This window comes from Xenopus tropicalis, chromosome 3 (assembly GCF_000004195.4).
Source record: "Xenopus tropicalis strain Nigerian chromosome 3, UCB_Xtro_10.0, whole genome shotgun sequence".
NCBI lineage: Eukaryota > Metazoa > Chordata > Amphibia > Anura > Pipidae > Xenopus > Xenopus tropicalis.
Genome location: NC_030679.2, coordinates 126084227 through 126108904, shown reverse-complemented (window position 1 = coordinate 126108904; position 24678 = coordinate 126084227). Strand labels below are relative to the sequence as shown.

The following is a 24678-nucleotide window of genomic DNA, read 5'->3' as shown; positions in this document are numbered from 1 at the left end:
CAAAGAAAAAGACCTATATTGATAGGTAAGATAAGAAGAGGCTGAAATAGTGGTGGTACCCGTCTTCCCTATGGGGTAACATCTAATTTCTCGTCATATTTAACACTTCTAAAAAACTAGCATAATTAAAGGCTAAAAAAGGATATGACTGGAAATGTTATTGTTTTACCTACTAAATTTACTATACTAGCACAGAGGTTTGGAAGCCCTGAAACTACTGTTCCATGCTATTAAAGGTGTCACAGCTGATCCCCATCTTTGATCTTGTTACACTGTCAGTGGCATTGCACATGCTCAGTGTGCTCTGGGCTGCTGTTGAAAAACTAAGCTTAGGGGTCTTTGGAAAATAGCAAAATATTAGCTCAGAGTGAGGCTAAATCTGTCATAGACTGATTCAAGAGAGTTTATTATTAATTCATTGTGACACAGACTGCTCTGCCTTATATAGTATAACATACAGTATATTGTGCTTCGGTCCCTAAGCTCAGGTAAGTGACAGCAGCACAGAGCATGGGGCAGTGAATCTGCAGAAAAGAAACTGGGGGGCTACTGGGGGCATCTTTGAGGGCACAGATCTTCCCTACTAAAGGGCTTAAGTTACCTTTGGCTGGTACAGAAGCCCAGAACATATGGGGTAACATGTTCTCCTTTAATGCCTACTCTCAACTGTATAAAAGTACCTCAAGGAAGTGAGAGGTCGGATACAACGCAGATCATGCTATTTAAAACTGGGCTCCGTTGTGTAGCTGAAGAAGAGGTTGCCCATTTCTTATCCTTGCTAACAACATCTTTGTCAATAACAGCCAGAAAACCTTCTCCTCGCCAGCAAATGCAAAGGAGCTGCAGTCAAGCTGGCAGACTTTGGTTTGGCCATAGAAGTGCAAGGGGACCAACAGGCCTGGTTTGGTAAGTAATAAGGAGATAACATAGGAAAATGCACTGGATAAGGGTAAGAACCCACGAAGCAGCTCAGTCGCCTGAGATTTATCATAGGCAACAAACCGCACCGAAAAGGTTTTTCACCGGCAACAATAGGAGTCACTGGTGGAAAGCCCTTTGCATGCTCAGTTTAGCCCATTTTGGCAAGTGGGGGAAACTGATGCAGGCGCACTGCAATTGAATCATTGGAATTGTCCAAATTTGTCCCCTGACTTTAAGGTGAAAGTCATGGGATTCATTTGAATTCCTAACTAAAACCTGGATTCAAGGCTTTTTACAATTTTTATGAAACATGGACAATAAATATAATTTGCAACTGACTCTTTGAATAGGAATGAGAAAGGGAAAAGCGACAGATGGAAGATTCCTAGGCCACAGTAGCCAAGGCATTTCAGGGAGATTAGTCGCCCACAGTAGCCAAGGCATTTCGGGGAGATTAGTCGTCCACAGTAGCCAAGGCATTTCGGGGAGATTAGTCGCCCACAGTAGCCAAGGCATTTCGGGGAGATTAGTCGCCCACAGTAGCCAAGGCATTTCGGGGAGGTTAGTCGCCCACAGTAGCCAAGGCATTTCGGGGAGGTTAGTCGCCCACAGTAGCCAAGGCATTTCGGGGAGATTAGTCGCCCACAGTAGCCAAGGCATTTCGGGGAGATTAGTCGCCCACAGTAGCCAAGGCATTTCTGGGAGATTAGACGCCCACAGTAGTCAAGGCATTTCGGGGAGATTAGTCGCCCACAGTAGCCAAGGCATTTCGGGGAGATTAGTCGCCCACAGTAACCAAGGCATTTCGGGGAGATTAGTCGCCCACAGTAGCCAAGGCATTTCGGGGAGATTAGTTGCCCACAGTAGCCAAGGCATTTCGGGGAGATTAGTTGCCCACAGTAGCCAAGGCATTTCGGGGAGATTAGTCGCCCACAGTAGCCAAGGCATTTCGGGGAGATTAGACGCCCACAGTAGCCAAGGCATTTCGGGGAGATTAGTTGCCCACAGTAGCCAAGGCATTTCGGGGAGATTAGTTGCCCACGGTAGCCAAGGCATTTCGGGGAGATTAGTCGCCCACAGTAGCCAAGGCATTTCGGGGAGATTAGTCGCCCACAGTAGCCAAGGCATTTTGGGGAGATTAGTCGCCCACAGTAGCCAAGATTTAACCTTGGGCAACTTATCTGCCTGTGTGCCACTGCCCTAAGGCAAAATAATGAAGGGGAAGAGAGATAACGTGAGGCTGTATGACTCCCCTCTTCTCCTTTCTCCATTATCAAATAAGGGTGTAGTTACTGGAAAACAATTTAATGAGCCATATGTGCTGTGCTCTTAATTGAAAATAATAGAAATCTACAGATTTATGTAATTCATGTGTACTTGAAATGCCAGGGCCTATTTTAAATCTCAGTCCGACCCTGATCATACGCCTCTGTAAAAGTTTTTGTATAATGGTTTTCTCCACTTTTAATTGGTGGCATATTAATTTTGACACAGACTGCACTGGCTTCAGTGGTGCCATGCAGGCCCGGATTTGTGGCGAGGCCACAAAGGCCCGGGCCTAGGGCGGCAAATACACAGGGGCGGCATGCCGCCCCGCCGCAAGCAAATGTTAACATTTTGCTCCCATATGGAGCAATGGGGACATCTCCCCACTGCTCCGTATGGGAGTTCTAAGTTAGGCGCTTGCGCATGCGCATTAGCGATAGGGGTTGCTCGCGCATGCGCAAGTTAGGCGCATTCGCGTTTACGCGGCGGGGCGCCGAATGGGGGCGGCCTTGGGGCGCCCCAAGTAGAAATCCGGCCCTGGTGCCATGTAAAGTGAATCTCAATTAATTACTAATCAGCCTTGTATCATGGATACCATGTAACAGCTACAAATTACTTCTGTAACTGAGGCCCCTCTGCAGTGTCCATATTGTAGCTCTATAGGGAAAGTAAAACAGTGCACAACACCTTTTTACTTTCCTAGGATTTGCCGGGACTCCAGGGTACCTGTCTCCAGAGGTTCTGCGAAAGGAAGCATACGGCAAACCAGTAGATATTTGGGCATGTGGTAAGTGGCGAGCCTATGCAGTAGGAATAAAAAAGTTGAAGTTTGGGGGGTTTCAGTGTTTCAAAATTGAAAGTCAGTAGTAATTGTGTGGCCTTGTGCAACATACACCAGCAATAGACATAGGGATTAATTAAGACTATGAAAAGAATTGTGGGTTGAAATTCACTACGGATATTTTTTTTTCCCACTATGGATATTTTTTTAGTATTTTAATGCCTATACTTCCTTCCCATGAGGCTTGTTTAACTGAATGTGAGGTTATGTAAGGGTAGGGTGGCAGAGCTCTCAGAAAGTATCTGATTTTAAAGGAAAATTAACCCTAAAGTGAATATTGATAGAAATGCTGTATTTTATATATTGAATGCCCTGCACCAGCATCTCCATAACATTAATGACCCAGGCCTTCAAAATTGTGCACAGGAACCCTCCATCTTGGATTTTGATTGGGTGTCAGTGACACTGCAAATGCTCAGTGTGTGGATATGGTCAGAAATGATGTTTGAAACCTGCTGATCAGATTTGCATGAGAATGGAATACAAATATAGGGATATGTGTGGGTGACAGTGGATGAGAATGCTAGATGTGAATGATATTAGAAAACATATTGATGTATTAAGCTGGTTTTATGAGCTTAATTTGTGAATTTTTTCCACCAGGTGTTATTCTTTACATCCTTTTGGTTGGTTACCCACCATTTTGGGATGAAGATCAGCACAAGCTGTACCAGCAGATCAAAGCAGGAGCGTATGACGTGAGTCCACTGTTACCAGGGTTATGTGCTTGGTGCCAATTCTATATGAAAACAATACAGTGGCAGTAGCCCAGACTATAGTTTCTGGCAAATGCCAGAGGGGCTGCTGTAAGATGCCATAGACAGTCACTATTTATTGGGCTGGTGGGGGGCTGTTTGGGCCTCTGTGTACTTGAAATACTAGGGCCTATTTTGAGTCCCAGTCCAGGCCTGAACACCATTGTATGACCACCATCTTAACTAACCTTCCATCTTCTTTTCTTTGTAGTTTCCCTCTCCAGAATGGGATACAGTGACCCCTGAAGCCAAGAACCTCATTAACCAGATGCTGACCATTAACCCAGCCAAACGCATTACGGCACATGAAGCTCTCAAACACCCGTGGGTCTGCGTGAGTACCCCACTACTAAAAGTACAAGGAAACATAGACATAGAAGAAAACTATAGAAACGGCAACATTCTGAAAAGCTTTTAATATGACAGAAGAGTATTTTCCTACTGAAACAAAGCCCATTGCCCAGATAGTTATAAGGGAAAGGTATATCCAATCTAATTTATAATTGCTCAGATTGATCTTGCGAATACTTTTGCCATTTACATTTTTTTATATTTTTCTAGTTTTTTAAATCTTAGCAGTTCTTACACAATTCTTGAGCAGCAGTTGGTGCTGTTGTTTCAAATTTGTTTTATTAGCAGTCTAAAAAATTCTAATATCATGATAACTGGAAACAAATGAATGTATAGTGCAGAAGCACTTATTATTTTACATAATTCTACATTTTCTGGTTACACCTATATGAAATATATGCTCTTTGTTCTCACAGCAACGTTCCACCGTGGCTTCCATGATGCACAGACAGGAAACAGTAGAATGTCTGAAGAAATTCAATGCTCGTCGGAAGCTGAAGGTGAGCCTGGGATGCAGCTTTGTCCCTTTTTTCTCTTTTGTATCATCTCTACCTCTTTATAACTTTATCCCCTTTATCCAGAGACTGCCTGGTAATCTGTCACTGTTATATTATTCATTTAGGGGGCCATCCTCACCACAATGCTGGCCACTAGGAACTTCTCTGGTAAGTGTGTGCTCACCTAGACAGTTTTATGGATCCATTGGACAATGCTCTACAGATTAGACTCCTTATGCAATATTGTACAGATCTCATGGCACACAGAGGCTCCATGTTCAGTGCCTAGTGCATTATACATGAAGGCTCAGAAACACAAATATTCCATATATACTGTGGTAGACAGAATTCTCTAAAACAAAGCTCTGCCATTTGTATCAGTGATATCTCTTTGCACAATATTGTGCAGAACTCACAGATTCCCTGTACAGGTTCTACAGATCCTTCACTGAGATTCCTTGTGCAGACTATCCTGTTGCTTATACAACAGTTGATGTACTTGAGCAATGTTCTGCAGACGTCAAGCAGTCATTCCTTATTTAAGGTTCTAAAGACTCTATGTTCTTTTTCTGTGCACTGCAGATCTCACAATTAGTGTTCTAGAATATTCTAGAGATCTCTTGTGCTTAGCAATGCTCTGGAGATAGCACTGAGGTTCTTTGCAGATCACAATGTCTTTCCTTTACCAACACTTTCAGACAGGGATTTCTGGGTGATGTTCTTGTACCCCTTTAACAGGGTTTATGCTGGGCGGGGAGCTTGTACAGACCCCAAAGATCTGATTGGATTCTCATGGATTCCCTGTCTGATGCTTTTCAGAAAAAAAGCAACATTTTCTTGTGTCTGCAGTAGATCCATTACGCTGTGCTCTTCAGATCTCATTCTGGGATTCATTTTGTTATATGCATCCCTCACTGAGATTCCTTCTGTACTGCTCCACTCACTTTCCAGAACTTGTCTCTGGGTTTTATGTGGAGTGGTCTGCAGTTAGAGTGTTGTGAGGGTGTCGTTACCATTCAGTGTCCCAGACTGATGATCAGCAGTCACTGTGCCTAAATGTATGATGATGTTCCAAGTCAAGGATGATATCATACGTGATTGGGGTTTCTATGCTCTTTATCTTCTCTCTCTTGTTTTGAGTCTGCTTTATTCTACTTATTGCTTTTCTTCTCCCCCTCCCTTTCTCTTTATATCCCCTGGTACTTTAACCATCACATTTCTCTTTTCTTGTCTTCATTATTATTTCCATATGTTTTGCATTCATACGTAACCCTTTCTTCTTACACTTCTTTGCCAAATCTTTATTCTGCCTGTTTCATATCTCCCCTCATTTCTCTCAAAATCTCTAAAAACCTCTTGTTACATTTTACTTTCTTATTCTTCTATTTTTTATTCTTATCACACACACTTATATTTTGTCCCCCCCTTCTATACATTCTTCCCTCTGCCTCTTCACCCCAACCTTTTTTTGCTCTCACAGTGGGCAGACAGACCACAGCTCCTGCCACAATCACCACTGCCGCCACTAGTACAGCCTTGGGGTTGGTGGAACAAGGTAGTTGTGTCCTTAAGGCACTTTTTCCCTTTCCACGTTTGCCCCTTCCCTCCCTTGAGAGGTGACTGCATGTGGCTGCTTTTTCCCAGCTACCAGCCTGTGTGGGTCATTAGTAGGAGGTGTGATTTGAGGATACTTTTATGGGTTTAGGAAGAGTGCAGGGCACTGGCATCTGGAATAGTAACAATACACACAGAATGTCCCATAGGAACCCAGAAGAAGCTCTGAGTGTTTAGTACAGCCGGAATGCTTTGGTACAAGTGTGGGGACATAGGATCAATTATTTAATAGCCAGGTGGGCCACACTACAGTTTTGGATATATTCAGAGAAAACACTAATGCTTCCTGCATATATGATAAACCTTTAAGATTCTAATATGATGCATACCATATATTCAGTCTGATTTAAACAAGATTACATTTTATTATAGTAAAGAGAAATGGGAGCTAAAATGTATGTGCAGGAATGATTGGTGATCTGTGGATGTATGGAACTAGCCAGACTCTTTTGTGCCACAAATACATACAGTATCACCATGTACCGGATATCATTTTAGTGTAGATATGTGCCACAGAGATCCAACATGGCCCTCTAGCCTTTGTAAAACAGCTCCATACCGAACGAGGGAATTTATAGTTCTGCAGAAGGACTTGAAAGTTGGATGCCACTGGTACACATTAGGCTCTGTGTGGGTAAATAAGATGGAATGTGGGACAGCTATTTTGTAGCATGGTTACAAGAATGATGACAGTGTATAGGAGGTCCTTAGCTTGGTGCCTCCTGGAGATGCTGCATGTAGTGTTATGTAACCTTGTGCATGCTGTGTGCCCAGCATGTCATGAGCATGGCATGGGCTGAGAAAGCAACCCAAACCTTCTCAAACCTACGCTGTACGATTAATACATCATGTACAATGAGTGAGGCATGTATTTAAGACCTGCTGACTCAGTTTGTTCTCTAGGCACTGAAATAAATGTAAGAGCTAAAACCAAAATAAGGCCAACGCTGTAAATAGACATTTTAAAACTTCCCCTGGGGGCTCCATACACACAGCAAAATGAGTGGAGTTTGCTGAGTCTACTATTTTTCAAGCATCGAATAAGTGGTGAGCATGTGCAGCGGCCCTCATCTCCTGGTCCTCGGGGAGGGCTGTGACAAAACAAATTACCTTGAGTAATTATAAGGCTTGTTAGGAAAACTTGGAGATGTTGGTCTCGACTTCAAGAAAGAATGTGGATACATGACACAAATGGCTAGTTCCTTCATTTCCCACATATTATGAGCCGACTGCTGTTTTTTTCGTGTCTGTAGAAGAACATTCATTATTTTTGAGGGTTTACATTTCCAGTTCTTTTTAAATAATTCATCCACTTATGCCCAAGGCAGTTTGATAATGGCAACCATTATTTATACTAAGCTAATTTATTTACCTGTAAGGGTGAAGACACACAGAGCTACTTAGTAGCAGCTACTTGTCACAGCTACTAAACTCCAGAAAATCCCCTGCCATAGACAATACTGAGAATTGCCTCTGCTAAACACACATAGAAACAGTTATCGGTAAATGATCAGCATTTTAGTAACTGTGACAAGTAGCTGCTACTAGTAGCTCTGTGTGTCTTCACCCTTTTAAATGTGAAAAAGTAGCTGCTACTACTTAGGGTGAAGACACACTGAGTTACTAGTAGCAGCCACTTGTCCACGGCTACTAAACCCCAGAAAAACCCCTGCCATAGACAATACTGAGAATTGCCTCCACTAAGGGCTCTGGCACACGGGGAGATTAGTCGCCCGCGACAAAACTCCCTGTTCGCGGGCAACTAATCTCCCTGAGTTGCCGTCACCTGTAAGTCGCCGGTGGGATGGCACACGCGGCGGCACGATTTTGCGCAAATCGCCGAAGTTGCCTCGCAAGGCTTTTTCGACGATTTGCGCGAAATCGCGCCGCCGCCGTGTGCCATCCCACCGGCGACTTACATTTTTGCCGGTAGGATGGCAGGTGAAGGCAACTCGGGGAGATTAGTCACCCGCGAACAGGGAGTTTTGTCGCGGGCGACTAATCTCCCCATGTGCCAGAGCCTTTAAGCACACGTAGAGACAGTTATTGGTAAATGATTAGTACTGTCTATTTCTGTAGCTGTGACATGTAGCTGCTACTAAGTAGCTCAGTGTGTCATTGCCCTAACCCCATGTTTGATCAATGCTTTGTACTGCACCAGTTTTATCTTATACAAGCTTATCCAAGGTGACTGTACATTTGGTCTATTAGATAAAGATACCTTATACAAATAATGGCTACTATCAGCCTATGTTGGTGTTTTTCTAAACAAAACAGTAAAACAACATTACATTATGTAACAAAATTATGACACCGCTAATACATTTTGGGCAAGTAGCAAGCAAATCTGCTTACACATTTGGGCAATAGCAACCTCGCAGGAGTTTTGCCGCCATTTTGTAAATATGCAACGTATTTCAGCTTAGTGTATCTGTGGATCCCATATGAAATGGAGTTTTGTAGGCGTATTGGTGTTTCGCCAGACAAACGCATACAATGGCGTAGCCAGAGAGATGTCACCTTGTAAGCGCTCTGTGGGATTACAAAACTGCATATCCCATCATTGCCTATAGGGCTGCATATAATGCATATTTATGCTTGAAACTGCATTTTTGTTGTGTGCCCATGCCCTTAGGGAAAACTGGCCATTTACACAAGGTCTTTATAACTGGTAGTCCTATATCTTACAGGGGCCATGGCCCTTATATTAACTGGAGAATTACTGCACACATTCACCAAGCTTTTCAAACCAGATGAGTATGATTTGGACAGATTTAGAAGCCTCACCTAGCATTTCATCAGTGAGATTACGATCATATCCTGGTTTGGCTAGCTGCTAGGGTGACCAGATTACTTGAAAATTCAGGGACACGTCTAATAAATATCTAGACTTTTTAGATGTATCCCTGAATTTTCAAGTAATATGGTCACCCTAGGTTTGGCCAATCTAAGTGGAATAAGGTCTTCACTGTACAGGACTGAATCACAATTAAATTCTGTGTATTGTACGTGTGTGTTTAGAGCAGTGACACCAGGCTGGGTTAATACACTGTGCAGTGTAGATGTGTGACTCCCTCTTGCTTTCCTGCAACACCAGCTATGTATTTGTGTTATTGTATCTGTGCTCAGTCATCTATTTAAATATGTTCCATTTACAGCCTATATTGTATGAGCAGAGCTGTGTGTTTATGTGTGTGATTGGGTCTGTGCTAAGTCTTTGTGCATGTTTAAATATATATATGTGTGACTTTGCCAAGGTCTGTGCAGATTGATATACACGTATATGTATGAATAAAGAACTGTGTACATAACTGTGCATACGTACTTACAGGACAGCATTTATGTACTACTGTGCAGATATTGTTTATTTGCAGTGCATGTTTTGCCCTGTTAATCTATCAGAATAGCATATATTTACTGGGTCATGGCAAAGTGCTATACGGTTTTGATACCTCCCCCTTGCCATGCATTTGTACTTGTAATTGGCCCTAATTATTACCAGATTAGCAGTGGATTGTGATCTCTCATAATATAAATGATAGCCCATGTGCAGTGCCCCTCTGAATCTCTGCAGACACTTTGTGCCTACTGAGTTGCTCGGTGTCAGTTTGTACATATCAATGTAAAACATTATGCAATTATAGTGTTATGGGAGGGAGTACGCAGAGTATTAAACCTGCCTATAAGGTTGCAGAGCCATGCGTCTGATCAGGATCCTGACTGCCTCAAACACTGTCTCCTCTGTTGCCCTCAGATAGGTAGTTCCTTCATGAAACCTTATGCCTAAAGGGCTATTGCAAGCATTTTGCCTCATGCCCATTACACATTTAACATTCTGTCTGGTGTCTCCTCCCTCAGCTTTTTTGTATTTTCTTATATTTGTGTACTGCTGCCATCTAATGATACCTTGGTGCAAACTCACACCATGGTATATTGGTATCTCCAAACTCTACCAACAGCCATGGTATTCTACAGAGTAATTATATGGCACTTTTGGGGAAATATATATATATATATACTGGTTCCTGCTGAACCTCTGTGACCAGTGGTGTAACTATATGCTATGGGCCCCCCAGCAAGTTCAACTTAGGGCCCTAAAACAATTCTAGGTTGGACCAGTTCTGCCAAATCCTACCAAAAAACTGCTAATTACTTAAGATGGTCATACACTATAAGATTCACTTGCTGGGTGAGGTTGCCAAGTGAGCGGATCTTCTCCCTATATGGGCGATATCGGCTAATTCAATCATTTGGCCCTATGGCCAAATGATCAAACTGAAACGGCAGGCATAGGCACCATCTTATCAGGATCCAACGGAAAAATCAAACCCGCCCTATCAAGATCTGGCCAATTTCTGTCCAGACGTCCGTCAGGGAGGCCCGTCGCTGGTGCCCATATACGGGTAATCCGAATTGGTCTAAAGACTGAGATCAGCAGCTGAAATTGGCCTGTTTATGGCCACCTTTAGGACCTTCTACACTCCCGGGCCCCCTTGCCCCAGGGGCAGGGTTTGCCTCCTCTGTAGTTAAGTTCCTGCCTGTAACAAGGATTCATGATATTTAAGCTGAGCATAGCAGCCAACCAAAAATCTCTAAAAATTCTTCCCCTTGTTCAAGTATGGTGTTTCTTTTTCTCTAAAACAGTTAGGCCTGACTTTGACTGAGTAAGGGGGAGATTTAGCAACATTTTTCTAAAATCTCTTTGGTTGGATTTGCACATTTCTTGTCTTTTTACTTTATCAGGGGGCCAGTCTTAGGTAACTGTTCCAAACCATATTTTTACATTAAAAATCCTGGAAAGGCTGAATATTTTTAAATTGATGTACAGGTATAGGATCTATTATCCGTAAACCGGTTATGTGGAGAGCTCCAAATTACAGGAAGTCCATCTCCCATATACTCCATTATACTCAAATAATAAAACCGTACCTATACCTTACCAACTAAGGTATAATTTATCCATGGATGCAAAACATGAGTTGTGTTTAGGTGGTGTTCCCCTTTAAATACAAAATGCTGTGCAGTATGGCATCTGCTCAGATCCATTTCTCAAGTCTGGACTCTCAGCATTACCCAACGGCATACTCAAAACACCCCTCCAAAGATTCTGACATTTCTGTTAGTAGACTAAAAACCACTGCGTGGCCTGACATTTCCTTTGTATTCCTGGTGCTACAGATTTTTGATCGATTTATTTAGGATTCCTTATTATTTCTGGCTGCTTAGAGTTCAGCAGCTCAGGCATACTACACTATACACAGGGCAGCCCCATTCATGCACTGTTAGTGAGCAGTTTGTGTAGGCAGAGGGGGTGCTGGGAGTGCAGTGGCAGTGCGTTGGGGTAGATATCTCAGGGCAGGGTTGTTATGCAGCCGGGCATACAATGAGTGATGCAGAGCATGAAGCAGAGGATGTAGACTGTAGTAAGATGCAGACCTGAATGCTTTTGGTTATAGAACCCTTATGGCTGTGCATGTGATGGGCATCCTGTCTTGCCAGCCTGTCGATGCCCATAAATAAAGATGTTTGCCACCTTACAGTTCCCACCAAATGTATCTTACAGCTATATATTTCTCTCTCGGCCTTCTAACTTTATATTTCTCATTTTATTTATTTCCTTTCTCTCCTTTTATTTCCCTCTGTTATCTCTTGGCTTCTTGTTATTTTGTCTCCTTTTTTTCTGCAATTCTGCTTTGTTTTCCTCTGTTTCTTTTGTCCCCTTCTGCTTCTCTCTCCTTTCTAACAAGGTAAGTTTTTTTTTATTTGAAATTAATTTTACACCTTGCATTCTAACACTATGCTGCAGGGATAGTGGAGTATTTCAGGAGTTGGGTTATCTTTGTGATATAACAGTTAAGTCCTATTATAAACTGCCTGTACAAATAACAATTACCAATGGTGGCACACCAGCACACTAACATAAAGGGAATATGTCTGTGAAGGTTTTCATTCATTCAGGTTGTATTATATGTCAAAGGCTGATGTCCCATGAAAAGATTTAGTCTCCCACGATAGATCTCTCCAAAATGCCTTTCCACCAGCAACAATATGAATCAATGATGGAAAGGCCTATGCATTGCTTCGATTTTCTAAAGTTGCCTGCAGGAACAAACTGCACGAAGGCCTTTCCACCAGCGATTGATATTGCCTGTGGAAATGCATTTCGGAGAAATTAGTCGCCCGCGGCAACAGAGATCTATCATTGGAGACTAAACCTTTTCACGGGACATCAGCCTAAAACTACTAGATGTTGTAACCTAGGGCGACCACCTACTATACATAAAAGGTTATTGAATCCCATACAGAAATGAACAGTGATAAACACATTGAATCAGTATTCTATAGACACAGATCATATACACAAAGATACCCAATGACTTCTCTAGGCACATATGAGCCATGCTAGGTAAGCACTGTTATACTAACTGGTCCTTCTACTTCTTCTTCTGGCCTTTCACAGCAGCCAAGAGCTTACTGAATAAGAAGACAGATGTTGGAAAGGTAAGAGTTAGTATGTATTAATATGTATGTTTTTAGGGCCCCATAAATGTCCAGAGGTTGGCCTGTTTTACCAATATATATTTAAATTGCTCATTAATTAGGGCCTCATGGGCCCCCCTCTACCTTCTGGGTTCCCCTGCAGCCACTGTAGTTACGCCCCTGCTCCAAGGGCCACCAGCTGAAATACAATCTCCACAATCCCATTCACTCAAGGAAACAAGCAGTAGCAGCATAAGACCAGACTTCTCTGTATGTCTATTAATGATTAGTTTATTACTTTATTATTATGATTATCATGGTGCATTTATAAAGCTCCACCATATTCTGCAGCCAAAAATACACCAAATTACCTGTACAAGATATAAAGATGACCCTGCCCAGAAGATCTAAATCTAAAAGATACTTTATATTACCCTCACTGGCAGCTCCTTCAACTGTTCTTTGCTGAAATCCATGTTTTGCCACATATAACTTTGCCCTTTGCCATTCATTCCTCCTGTTTGAACATAACAGTTGTTTAACACTATTTTTGGATGCCTTTAACCAATCAAGTCTTCCCGTCTTTTACAGCCTCAGACAAACAGCACCAAGAATAGCGCTGGAGTGACCAGTCCAAAGGGGCCCATTCCTCCTGCAGCACTGGTATGAGGGGTATTGTAGATGGGTTGGCCAGGAAAGAACCAGATCACTTTGTGTACCTGTCATATTTCTAGGGGTAAGGGCAATGGGCTTGTCGGGGGCTGATTCCCCTGGAACGAATCTACCCTACACCAAAGTATCTTCCTCACCACCCTCATCCTTAGAGAGAGCCTTTTCTGCTTCCGATATGAATGGGGTGAAGCCTGTGTGCTTAGTTTGGGGAGGTCTGTTTTGTGTTCGTGATTTAGCGACGTCTATAGTTTGTCTTAGCAGGGTTGCTCGCTAAGGTGTACAAGCCCCTTTGTTATTCGTCTGTGACAGAGATTGTACTTTGTCTTTGGGAAAGTCTGTTACCTGTCTGTGGTTGAGATGGATTTGTGGAGAAGATAGAGATTTGTGCTTTGTGAAGCATCTTGCTCCTTGCCTTGTCAGCCTTCCATTTCTCACTCCGTTCTTCCAGCCTCTAACTTTCCTGGTAATTCTCATACTTTCCCCTTCCTAGATTACCCGTTCCCTTTCCATGTTTCCTCTTTTTGCCTTTTTCTACTCCTTCTTTGTTTTCTGTTTTTTTTGCTTTCTCCTCCTTCCCATTTCTCATTCTTCCTCTTCCTCTATAGGAGACTCAAACCACAGTAATTCATAACCTGGTGGACGGGATAAAGGTATTTGCTGTGTCTTTACCCTCTGTCTTCACTTGTCATGTCTCACCCACATCTTTCTCTTAAAAAAACAGTTTTGGGGGAGATGTTGGGGGATCTTTTCCCTTGTGTATTGAGTGGTTCGATTAAACCGTTTCTGACAGGAGAGGCGTGCCGCACATTTGTACTAATGGTTACTTAGCTGTTTTCAAGTTGTTTTCAAGAGTTTTATCTCTAATCATCAGTATACCATGTGTGTTACTGTGTTCTATTATATTAATCTATTAGCCATATTGGTTTAGTCATAAATGTTTTAGGCTGAAACAAGACTTTTAGTTACACCAAAATCAGTTCTCTTCCAGATGAAATTGTCACTTATGTCCATAAATATGGAGATGGGGCTGTTTGTGAGAGATTTGTCCATAAAGTGTGATATTTTCTCTATATGCTGCATGATAGAAGAGGCTTTGAGTGCATGACCATGCAGTGAAGGTAGTTTGAGGGCAAAGCACAGAAAGAGATCAGTGGTTACTGCTTTCTTATGGCCAAGTGATTATTATACAGGTGCCTGTGTCTGGCAGCAGCACAACAAGTCCCATTGTGGCTCATGTTAAGTTACTTGGCCAATGAGTGGGCGCATTGATCTTGTGGCTCCTAGTGCCCCAGTGTGCTGCCTTGTAATACATGGTTTGTAACTCATACAACACAGACCACTTCTCTGTATGTAATGATTTCCACTGTTCACAAGAGTATGTTTGTATATGTGCATATAAATATAAATCTATTGGTTAACGTAACTTTCTGCATACCAGTGTTTTCTGTCGTCATTTCCCTCTGATTTTCCCCTCGTTTCTCTTCTCACTTTATTTACAATATTTTTTATTATCTCTCGTTCGTTTAGTGATAACATACACTGCAGTGCCACACATAGGGAAGATAGCTTATCTTTACAGATAGCAAAACGGTTGCAAGAGCTTACAATTAGAGATAAACTCCTCCATATAGTGCAGTATAGAGCAGGGAGAAATACACTTGGAGGAACACACATCCAGGAATAAACAGGGTTGTGGGGTTATATATAAAGGACAAATAAAATAAGGAATGAATTATTCTGAGAGGCCTTTGTTTTCTCCTCTCGGCACACACTGTAAATGTAAATGTAATCAGTGCAGTGAGATGCACTTCTCTCAGGCAAAGTAACTGCACTGTTTTTGCTTCCCTAAATCCTATTTATTTTAGTAGTTCAGATAGTGATGGTGGCTTTCCATATTCTACTTTTACTTTTTGTGCACCTTTTTCTTACTGTTTGTAAAGTATTCCCAGGCACAGAATATGTAATCTTGCCCTGTGCCAGTAGCAAAGCCCTACAAGCTAGAACCCGACAAGTTAAAGGAGGGGGAGACCAGGAGTCCATATATGGTCCCTTGCCCTCCCATTGGTACAGCCGCTTTTAGACCTGCCTGACAATGGTCAGCCCTCTCTCAGAAATGAGACACGGGTAGAGACACTATGCCTCAGTACAGTGTGCAGAACATTCACTTCTCAGCGCTTTGGATTCATCCGTAATTTGGTTTGTACAGGTTTATGAATAGCTTTCATATTGTAGTAAGGTACAGGAATAGTGTTCCTACTTTGTACCAGAGATTAGAAGTCTTTATAGCGGGGTATTTGTGGTTTGGAAATGACAAACTGTCTGAAACTGACAATAATCAGTCTACTGTTTTTGCCTCTCTCTTCCACCTTCCTCCTACTTTGGTCTTCTCCCTTCCCTTTCATGACTCCATTTCTCTTCTGCTCTCCCACGTTCTCTCAGGAGTCATCAGACAGTACACATACAAACCCAGAGGATGAAGAAATGAAAGGTATTGTGCTCCATTCTTTGTTTTATAAAACCACCACCCCCTGCACTGCACAAGTTCTACTTTATTTCCTATTACACGTGATGCCCATACATATAGTGAACTCCATACAACCTCTAATGCCCTTGGGTGCAGGAGCTGGGAATTTGGAGCCTTATATAGAAGGAATTTAAGGAGATGAGAGGAAAGGTAGGAGGCTGGGAGAAAGGATGCTGCTTAGCCAGGGCATTACAAGGGAAAAGGGAGATGAGAAACGAGAAAGAAAAGAGAAAGGTAAGCCACAATGGCAAACAGTAAAGCAGTGTATTTGCGCGCGTGTGTGTGTGGAAGTGGGTTCTAGAGGAAGACATGGGAAAGAGACAGTAGATGAGGAAAGACTGGAGAGTGCAGAGGGACTATGGAGTGGCAAGCTGTTGTATTCTCACACAGTTGCATGTGGTACAATTTTCTGCAAGGATGGGTTTCCTGTTGTCACTCTGATGTCACTTCCTGTGCCTGCATCTCACTATCCCTCTCCAATATTCACCTGCTCTTATCCCTCACTCTCCCTCCTCTGTTTATTAGACATTATTACCTTTCTTTGCTTTCTCCTTTTCATTGGGGAGGCAGCTTTCTAGTTATCTCAGATACTGCTATATAATACCTATTCTCATTTATGAACTATCTCTCACTCACTATATAATGCCACTGATTAATGAGTTATCTCAGATACTAGCCTCTCTCACTCACTATATAATGCCACTGATTAATGAGTTATCTCAGATACTGCCCTCTCTCACTCACTATATAATGCCACTGATTAATGAGTTATCTCAGATACTAGCCTCTCTCACTCACTATATAATGCCACTTATGAATGAGTTATCTCAGATACTGCCCTCTCTCACTCACTATATAATGCCACTGATTAATGAGTTATCTCAGATACTGCCCTCTCTCACTCACTATATAATGCCGCTGATTAATGAGTTATCTCAGATACTGCCCTCTCTCACTCACTATATAATGCCGCTGATTAATGAGTTATCTCAGATACTGCCCTCTCTCACTCACTATATAATGCCACTGATTAATGAGTTATCTCAGATACTGCCCTCTCTCACTCACTATATAATGCCACTGATTAATGAGTTATCTCAGATACTAGCCTCTCTCACTCACTATATAATGCCACTGATTAATGAGTTATCTCAGATACTAGCCTCTCTCACTCACTATATAATGCCACTGATTAATGAGTTATCTCAGATACTGCCCTCTCTCACTCACTATATAATGCCGCTGATTAATGAGTTATCTCAGATACTGCCCTCTCTCACTCACTATATAATGCCACTGATTAATGAGTTATCTCAGATACTGCCCTCTCTCACTCACTATATAATGCCGCTGATTAATGAGTTATCTCAGATACTGCCCTCTCTCACTCACTATATAATGCCGCTGATTAATGAGTTATCTCAGATACTGCCCTCTCTCACTCACTACATAATGCCACTGATTAATGAGTTATCTCAGATACTGCCCTCTCTCACTCACTATATAATGCCAATGATTAATGAGTTATCTCAGATACTGCCCTCTCTCACTCACTATATAATGCCACTGATTAATGAGTTATCTCAGATACTGCCCTCTCTCACTCACTATATAATGCCACTGATTAATGAGTTATCTCAGATACTAGCCTCTCTCACTCACTATTAAATGCCAATGATTAATGAGTTCATGAAACGTTGGTCCAATATATAAACACAAATACAATGGTGTAGACTTTTAGCATGCAAATTCCTATGTTTGCACACAGATTCAGACTGTAATGTCTTATCCCCTTTATATTTGATGTGTCCTAAATCACAGTCCCCATGCATTTATGCTGCCTGCATTTGTCCTTGTACCCTCTTTCTGCATTATTTTCTATCACATTTTTTGTCACACTCCCATTATCCACTAGTACTACACCTGACCCAAATCACTTTGTGCTCTAGTCCCCCCTCCCCACTCACAAACTCCTCTTTTTACTTTTCCTCCCCTTCCTCTGTCTGTCGTGCTTCACCCCCTTTTCTCTCCCCATTCTCTCTAGTGATGAAGTTCTCAGACATATTAAGCTCAGTGAGAAGGGGCTCGGGGGCCCTGGAAGCTGAGGGACCACAAGCAGCGGTCGCTCAGCAGCCCCTCTCCCCGTCCTTCCCCCATTCACCTCTCGCACAGCGTAAGTAGGATGGGTACACAGGAGACATCGATTCGTTTGGAGGTTTCATATAATGCACAGTCTATAGAAATGAGCAGCATGCTATTAACCTGTAACAAAGCCAAAGCCACAGTCTAATCTTGTGTTGGTGTGGTGCTCTTTGTGCTGACTACTAACCTTTCCATGTATCTTATTTATGCCATTGATGCCCACATCACAAGTTGGGCGCAAAACTGTAGTAAAAGCTAATAACAAAATGTTTGATATTAATTAGCCCTTTAACATGGGTTTTTATCCGTACGTTTCTAGCCCAGGATTTAGAGGGCCCTCTTGAGAAATATCAGGCTAGCAAATCCTCCTGTCTCTGTCACTGTGGTGTCACCTTTTGTGGTGGGAGGGTGGTGGGTCAAGGCCAGTCCATATAGCAGTGCTGCTTCCTATCCCGGTGGGGTGGAGTCCAGCACTGCTGCTGCCTGTTGTGTGGTTTGTTTGTGATAGATGTTGTGTACTGTATTGCGTGTCACTCACATTGCTGCTGTGTCTCTGCTCTCTCTGTGTTGATATCTGTTCTCTTATTTATTTATTTTCATTTTGTTATCTGTTCCCTTTCTGCTCCAATTATCTTCCATTCTATACTTTCTGCTCTGGCCTTTCATTTTTCTCCCTCTTGCCCCTTGTCTTTCTCCCTGGCACCCTTCCCCTTCTTTGTCTCTTTGCCCTTGCGTTTCTGTCTCTGTCACCGGTCTCTGCTGCTCTGTGCCTTGTCATTCTGTCCCTCTTTCTGTCTCCTGTCTCTCTACCCCCTGTCTCTCTGTCACCCTCCCAGCTGCTAGATTTACAGATATATTTAACACAGTCAGACGAGGCTCAGAAGCAGAGGGAGTGCAGTATTCCAACACGCAGCATCGGCTCTCCCAGCCCCACCTAAACTCTCCGTTTGTACAGCGTAAGTAGAGCTAGTACATACACACACCCTTCAGAACATATAACTCCTATCTCCTTTTCTTTTGTGATCATACAGTATCCTAATTATTACTGTCTTTCTTACTACTAATCTCTTTTCTAACCTCTCCCCCATCATACACTATTTCCAAGTTTAAGCCAACATTTTGTCTTTCCCATCTTATTTATACTGTTTATATCTTTGACCAACATGATAATTTTCTCATATTTTTCATCATTGTGTTGAGACAGTTTTCCACACTCTCCCCATAATACAGACTCCCTTCCTTATAATATGAACAATCCTGCTGAATCCATTTTCTGCCATCAAGTTCAAGCTCTTTCCCAACCTCCCCACTATTATGCTGCGCTTACTGTTTTTGCACCCTTGCTACAGTCTGACTCTCCTCCATTTTCATGTCAACTTTTTTTTTTAATAATTCCTTCATGCGAGGACCATGTCATGAAATATTTAATTCTGAATAATGAGTCATTTTATCTCTTTGACTGCCTTCTGTCAGGTTTCCTGCCTTCTGATGAGGAATCATTCATGGATGCCAATTGTCCCTGCTATCTGATTTTTTTCCCATTTACCCCAATGTTAAAATCTTTATTTTGCTCCAGTTCCAATTTTTGCTTAACCTTCACTCTTATTCTGCCATAACTAATTTTATGATTTTCCAGTCCCCTTGTCTTCATTTTTTATAGCATGGTATTTTTACTCAGTCTTTAAGTTTTCTTCTTTCTTATCATGGTTTGGTACCTTACCACTGACAGTAATATGTGCCTCCCCAGCTCGGAAACAGGAGATCATTAAAATCACAGAGCAACTGATTGAAGCTGTGAATAATGGTGACTTCGAGGCATATGCGTGAGTACCTAATGATTACTTTTATTACAATGTATTAGTAACATCTAATCTATTATCTTAGCCTTCTGGATAAATACAAATTCTTCTGTAAAGATATGGCCCATACCAAACAGATCCAAATTGCAGATTAGTAATTGATTGCCTGAACACTCTGATTTAGGATACCCTGAGAACAAAGAAATAGCTGAATAAGGTATCTGATCTTTCTTTTTATATATATATATATATATATATATATATATATATATATATATATATATATATATATATATATATATATATATATATATATATATATGTATGTATATACATGTGCACTTATATATAGATAAGATAGATATGTGTATATATCTATGCTATATATATCATGTATAGATTAAAACTCAGTGACTGGGTTCAGTTAGACATGAATGGTTTTGTTTGTGAGTGGTTTCTTGTGAATAAATTATTAGAAATACATACCTAACTCACTCTGTGGTTTTACAGGAAAATCTGTGATCCTGGACTGACCACATTTGAGCCGGAAGCTCTTGGTAACCTGGTAGAAGGGATAGATTTCCACCGTTTTTACTTCGAAAACTGTAAGAAATTGAAAGATTCAAAATATAAGAATTGTTTTTTGTCAACGTCCTAATGGAAGTGCCTTTTTTTTTTATAATATCAGTTATGTCTCTGTACATAAGAACCAGCCCATAGAAGGCCTGTGATCAGGGCCGCCGTCAGAAATTTTGGGGCCCTGCACAAGTTATTTTGGGCCCGGCACAATTGTACCCCCTCTCCCCCCCCCGATGGCAGTGCTGCCTGTGATAACTTCGACCAATCAACATAACTGCCCATATATCCACAATAGTTTTCATTTCTGAAGCTTGCCATACACTGAATGATCTGCTAGTTTGGCTAGGTTGCCATATGAGAGGATCTTTTTCTGATATGACTACCCTGGTCAATATCAGATTGATCCAATCACATCAATGGGTTGCTGGTTATCAGAGTAAGGACCTCATCAACAAGCCAATGCACTCCTGGCCCCAATTTTTAAACCTCCCTGAATGGCATCTGCCCATTTTTCACCCAGATATTGCTCAATTATCCCATGCATAAGTTGATAAGCTGCCAACTCTGTCCGCTGAAAGCTTTTTAGTCTATATGGCAACCATAAAGGAATACTGTCATGGGAAAACATGTTCTTTTTAAAACACATGACTTAATAGAGCTTTTCCAGCGGAATTCTGCATTGAAATCCATTTTTTAAAAACACAAACAAATTTTTTTTATATTTAATTTTGAAGTCACATGGGGCTAGCCAGTGGCTGGCCCGTGGAAAGCCCTTTGCAGCGCTTCGGTATCCGAAGTCACGCGAAGTTGCAGCTGCAGGAGGAAACTTGTCCTCACTAGAGCAAGCACCCAACTATGCATCACATAGAGCTGCACAAATCACCAGTGTATAAGTAACAGTACTGTAGCTATGTGTTTTAACCATACCAATGTACACCAGATTCTCTGGTTCAACTAATTTTTTTTTGGTCCCCAGTGCTGTCCAAAAACAACAAGCCAATCCACACGACCATCCTAAATCCTCATGTCCATGTAGTGGGAGAGGATGCTGCTTGTATCGCTTACATTCGTCTGACGCAGTACATCGACACGCAGGGGCGGCCTCGCACCAGTCAGTCTGAGGAAACCCGTGTCTGGCATCGTCGTGATGGCAAATGGCAGAATGTGCATTTCCACTGTTCAGGGGCTCCCGTAGCACCCCTCCAGTGATGGTATAGATTTTTAAATAAAGATAGATAATCATAAAACTACTTTTTTATTATACCAGCAAAAAGATGGCTTTCCTTTAACGTATCCCGCTGAAGTTCTGCGTGTGTTTTCTACCAGCCACGTCATCACACAGGCACAGACTGGTTCCCGGCCCATGTACATTGGGCCATATGGCAACTCAGTGCTTACAGTGCATAAAATGCATGGGTGACTCAGTAGACTAATGGCCCGACAGAGAGGAAAAGCCCTTAAAACCACTACTCCACATGACCAGTTAGGAGGAGGATATGTTCACCTCCGAAGGATGCTATACATGCTGGGTAGTTCCACCATTTCTGATCATATATCTCTGAGCATTTAGGTCCCATGGGCTTATTTATTTAGGAATAGCCAAGAACAACATCATTTAGTAATAATGCATTTTTAAATGTAATACTTTTACATTTTATATTTGGCCAGAATAAATGCCCTAGCTTCAGCAGTTTTACCTTATGGGCAATACTTTTGCCAAGCCAAATATATAGAAATGTAGCAATGTACGTGTGTTTTCACATAAAGTGATCTCAGTACTAATTCCCAAGGTAGCCTCTTGTATTTGGCTGATGCAGTGTAAAGGTGGCCATACACGCACCGATATTATCGTACGAAACCTCGTTTCGTACGATAATCGGTGCGTGTATGGCATGTCAGCGAGCCGACCGATATCGCAGGAAGCTGCTGAAATCGGTCGGCTCGCCGATCGGCCAAGTTAGAAAATTTTGATCGGGCGCCATAGAAGGCGCCTGACCAAAATTCTCCCTTCAGAGCTGAATCGGCAGAAGGAGGTAGAAATCCTATTGTTTCTACCTCCTTACCTGCCGATTCAGCCCTGAATGGTGTGTGGCGGATCTGACGATGTTTCGTGCGACCGACGGTCGTACGAAACATCGTGAGATCGCCACGTGTATGGCCAGCTTAAATTATATCTACAACATCCGCAGATTAATGCACAGGGAAGCTTTCAGTGACAGCTCTCTAACCATGAGAAACAGGCCAGGAGAACATCAATCAAACAGAAAGAAACTTGTTATGATTCACATTAAGGAGCTGTGATAAATGCTCTTCTATCATATTCATAGTAACACAAATATTAATACAGAATTTAGGAAAGCCATAAAACTGTTTGCCTTGAAGGTTTTCATACACTGTGCCTTTTTTTTCACCATTACCATTTCTTCTACCAGGCCTCAGTAACGACCTTCTGGCTTCACCAGAGAAGAGGAAGTGCCAGAGACTTTTGGCTCCGCCGCTCAGAGAGTTCCAGCGGCGAGGAAAAGCACGTGACCGCATGCTTGTGCCGTTCCTTCCCGTCCCTCCTCCCCCCGACCCCTCCAAATCCAGACTCTTCTATTCTTGCCTCCCTCAACCACCTCAATGGCCCACGTTCCCCAGATATCCACTGCCTGGATTTATGGGGACTAAAATGCAGCAAAACGACAGGATAAGGTCTTGGTGATAGGTTTTCCCTTTGATCTTTTTTCGTGACAAAGCTGAAGAAAAGGAGGCTCAACATGTATGGCCCTCCTTTAGCAATGAGCGGGGTAACAGTACTCATCGACCTGTTGCAGGAAAAAAATATTGACCAAAACCACCTTTTTTGCTTTTTGTTTGCCTTTTTTTTGGGTGGGGGGGTGGAGGGATTGTCTGAAATCTTGAGGGGTGGGGGGAAAGAACCGTGACCTTCCTGTGGAGCAGTTTCTTCCCATGTGTTTGCGCGTCCAACGTGAAATGAGTTGTCCAAACAGAACAACGAGTAAACAAAAAAAAAAAATGGAAATACAAAAAAAAAAAATCAAACAAAAAAGTAAAAAAAAGAAAAAAATTGAAAAAAAATCTATTTTTAAAATTCATTTCCGCAAAGACGTTTTCCTAGGGCCACCGCTGCCGCCCTTTTATGTTGTTCATTTTTGTTTCAGGAATGCAAAAAATAAAAACAAAGAAAAAAAAAAAAAAAGATGTATATTCTAAGATATGACTCACAACCCCTATTCCGTTGCACCCCATAAACGATGATATGATCCATTGTCCGCAGTGGAAGAGCCAGTCCTAAAGCATGACCGGCGCATTTTATGGAGTGTGCTTAATGTCTGTCCATTCTCAAGCAAGGCCTTTCTCCTCTGACATGCGGGGTCTGTACAAAGGATTCATCATGTCACACCGTAATCCTGAAATAACCTACACACAGGGACTCCTTGCACCAAACCCCCCTCAGAATTTTTACGATGGACCCTTGCGAAAATGTAGGGTTTTCAGAATGATATTTTCAGAACTACTTGTTCCTAGGGTAGTGTACTTTTTGTACTTTATGGCATTTTTGCTGAAAGATTTGGATTTATAGGATTTCCTGTGTTTGTAAAGTGGGATTGTGTAACCCAAGGATCATTTTGGCATAACTGACATAAGTGCATATTCTTCAGGAAAGCACTAAATTCCCTTTCGCGTGCTGGGAACAAGCAGATCGCCACATCTTTGGGGCTTGCGGGGGAACTGGAAGTGTCATCTTGTTTTTGTATCTGATCTGTCAAGATCATAGTGAATAGAAGGGCAGTGCTCTCTGCTGAATCTCATAATGAGACGGAAGTGTGTAGGATTCATCCCCAAACAGATATTAAGGCAGCCCTGAATTCGCTGGGTTCCGAGCAGTGACCCCAAGGGAGAGGAGAGGCTAATCTCCGGCCTGATTTGTTTTAATTTGTTGCTGTTTCATTTTCTGCATGCCCTTTGAAAAGAAATCCTATAAATAGATATATATACATAAATCTATATATATATATAAGAGATACAAGATGACAGCTTGTTCGTTTTATGAATGCCAGTGGGGTTTTTTTGCTGCTGTCTTCCTTTATATTTCCGTTTCCTGTCTTTCTCTTTCACTCTTTATTTTCTGAGCCTTGTAAGTGTTATAAGCTAAGAGGACACACAAAGAGCAGAAACAAGATCTTCCTCTTGAATTGTTTCAAATTATTGCAGATTAAAAAGAAAAACCAAA

The 24678-nt window shown here is 42.0% G+C and overlaps 1 protein-coding gene and 1 long non-coding RNA gene across 22 annotated transcripts in view; one reads left to right on the top strand and one right to left on the bottom strand.

The window, feature by feature from the left end:
• Positions 1–24678, top strand: part of camk2b (calcium/calmodulin dependent protein kinase (CaM kinase) II beta) — an 82236-nt gene extending 57558 nt beyond the window's left edge. For 2 of the 21 annotated variants that reach the window (XM_012959303.2, XM_012959302.3), the window contains exons 7-23: positions 804–906; positions 2891–2974; positions 3632–3726; positions 3995–4117; positions 4551–4634; positions 4757–4799; positions 6112–6189; positions 12709–12746; positions 13317–13388; positions 14003–14047; positions 15837–15885; positions 17966–18094; positions 18900–19019; positions 19811–19886; positions 20373–20467; positions 21418–21652; positions 22874–24678. In XM_012959303.2, the coding sequence (XP_012814757.1) occupies positions 804–906; positions 2891–2974; positions 3632–3726; positions 3995–4117; positions 4551–4634; positions 4757–4799; positions 6112–6189; positions 12709–12746; positions 13317–13388; positions 14003–14047; positions 15837–15885; positions 17966–18094; positions 18900–19019; positions 19811–19886; positions 20373–20467; positions 21418–21650 (1467 nt within the window). In that variant the 3' untranslated portion in view covers positions 21651–21652; positions 22874–24678. 21 annotated transcript variants of the gene reach the window in all.
• LOC116409786 lies at positions 6595–20465 on the bottom strand. Its single transcript, XR_004222067.1, has 2 exons — positions 20349–20465; positions 6595–7492 (listed from the first exon to the last, which is right to left on the bottom strand). It is a non-coding gene; the product is annotated as an uncharacterized LOC116409786 (long non-coding RNA).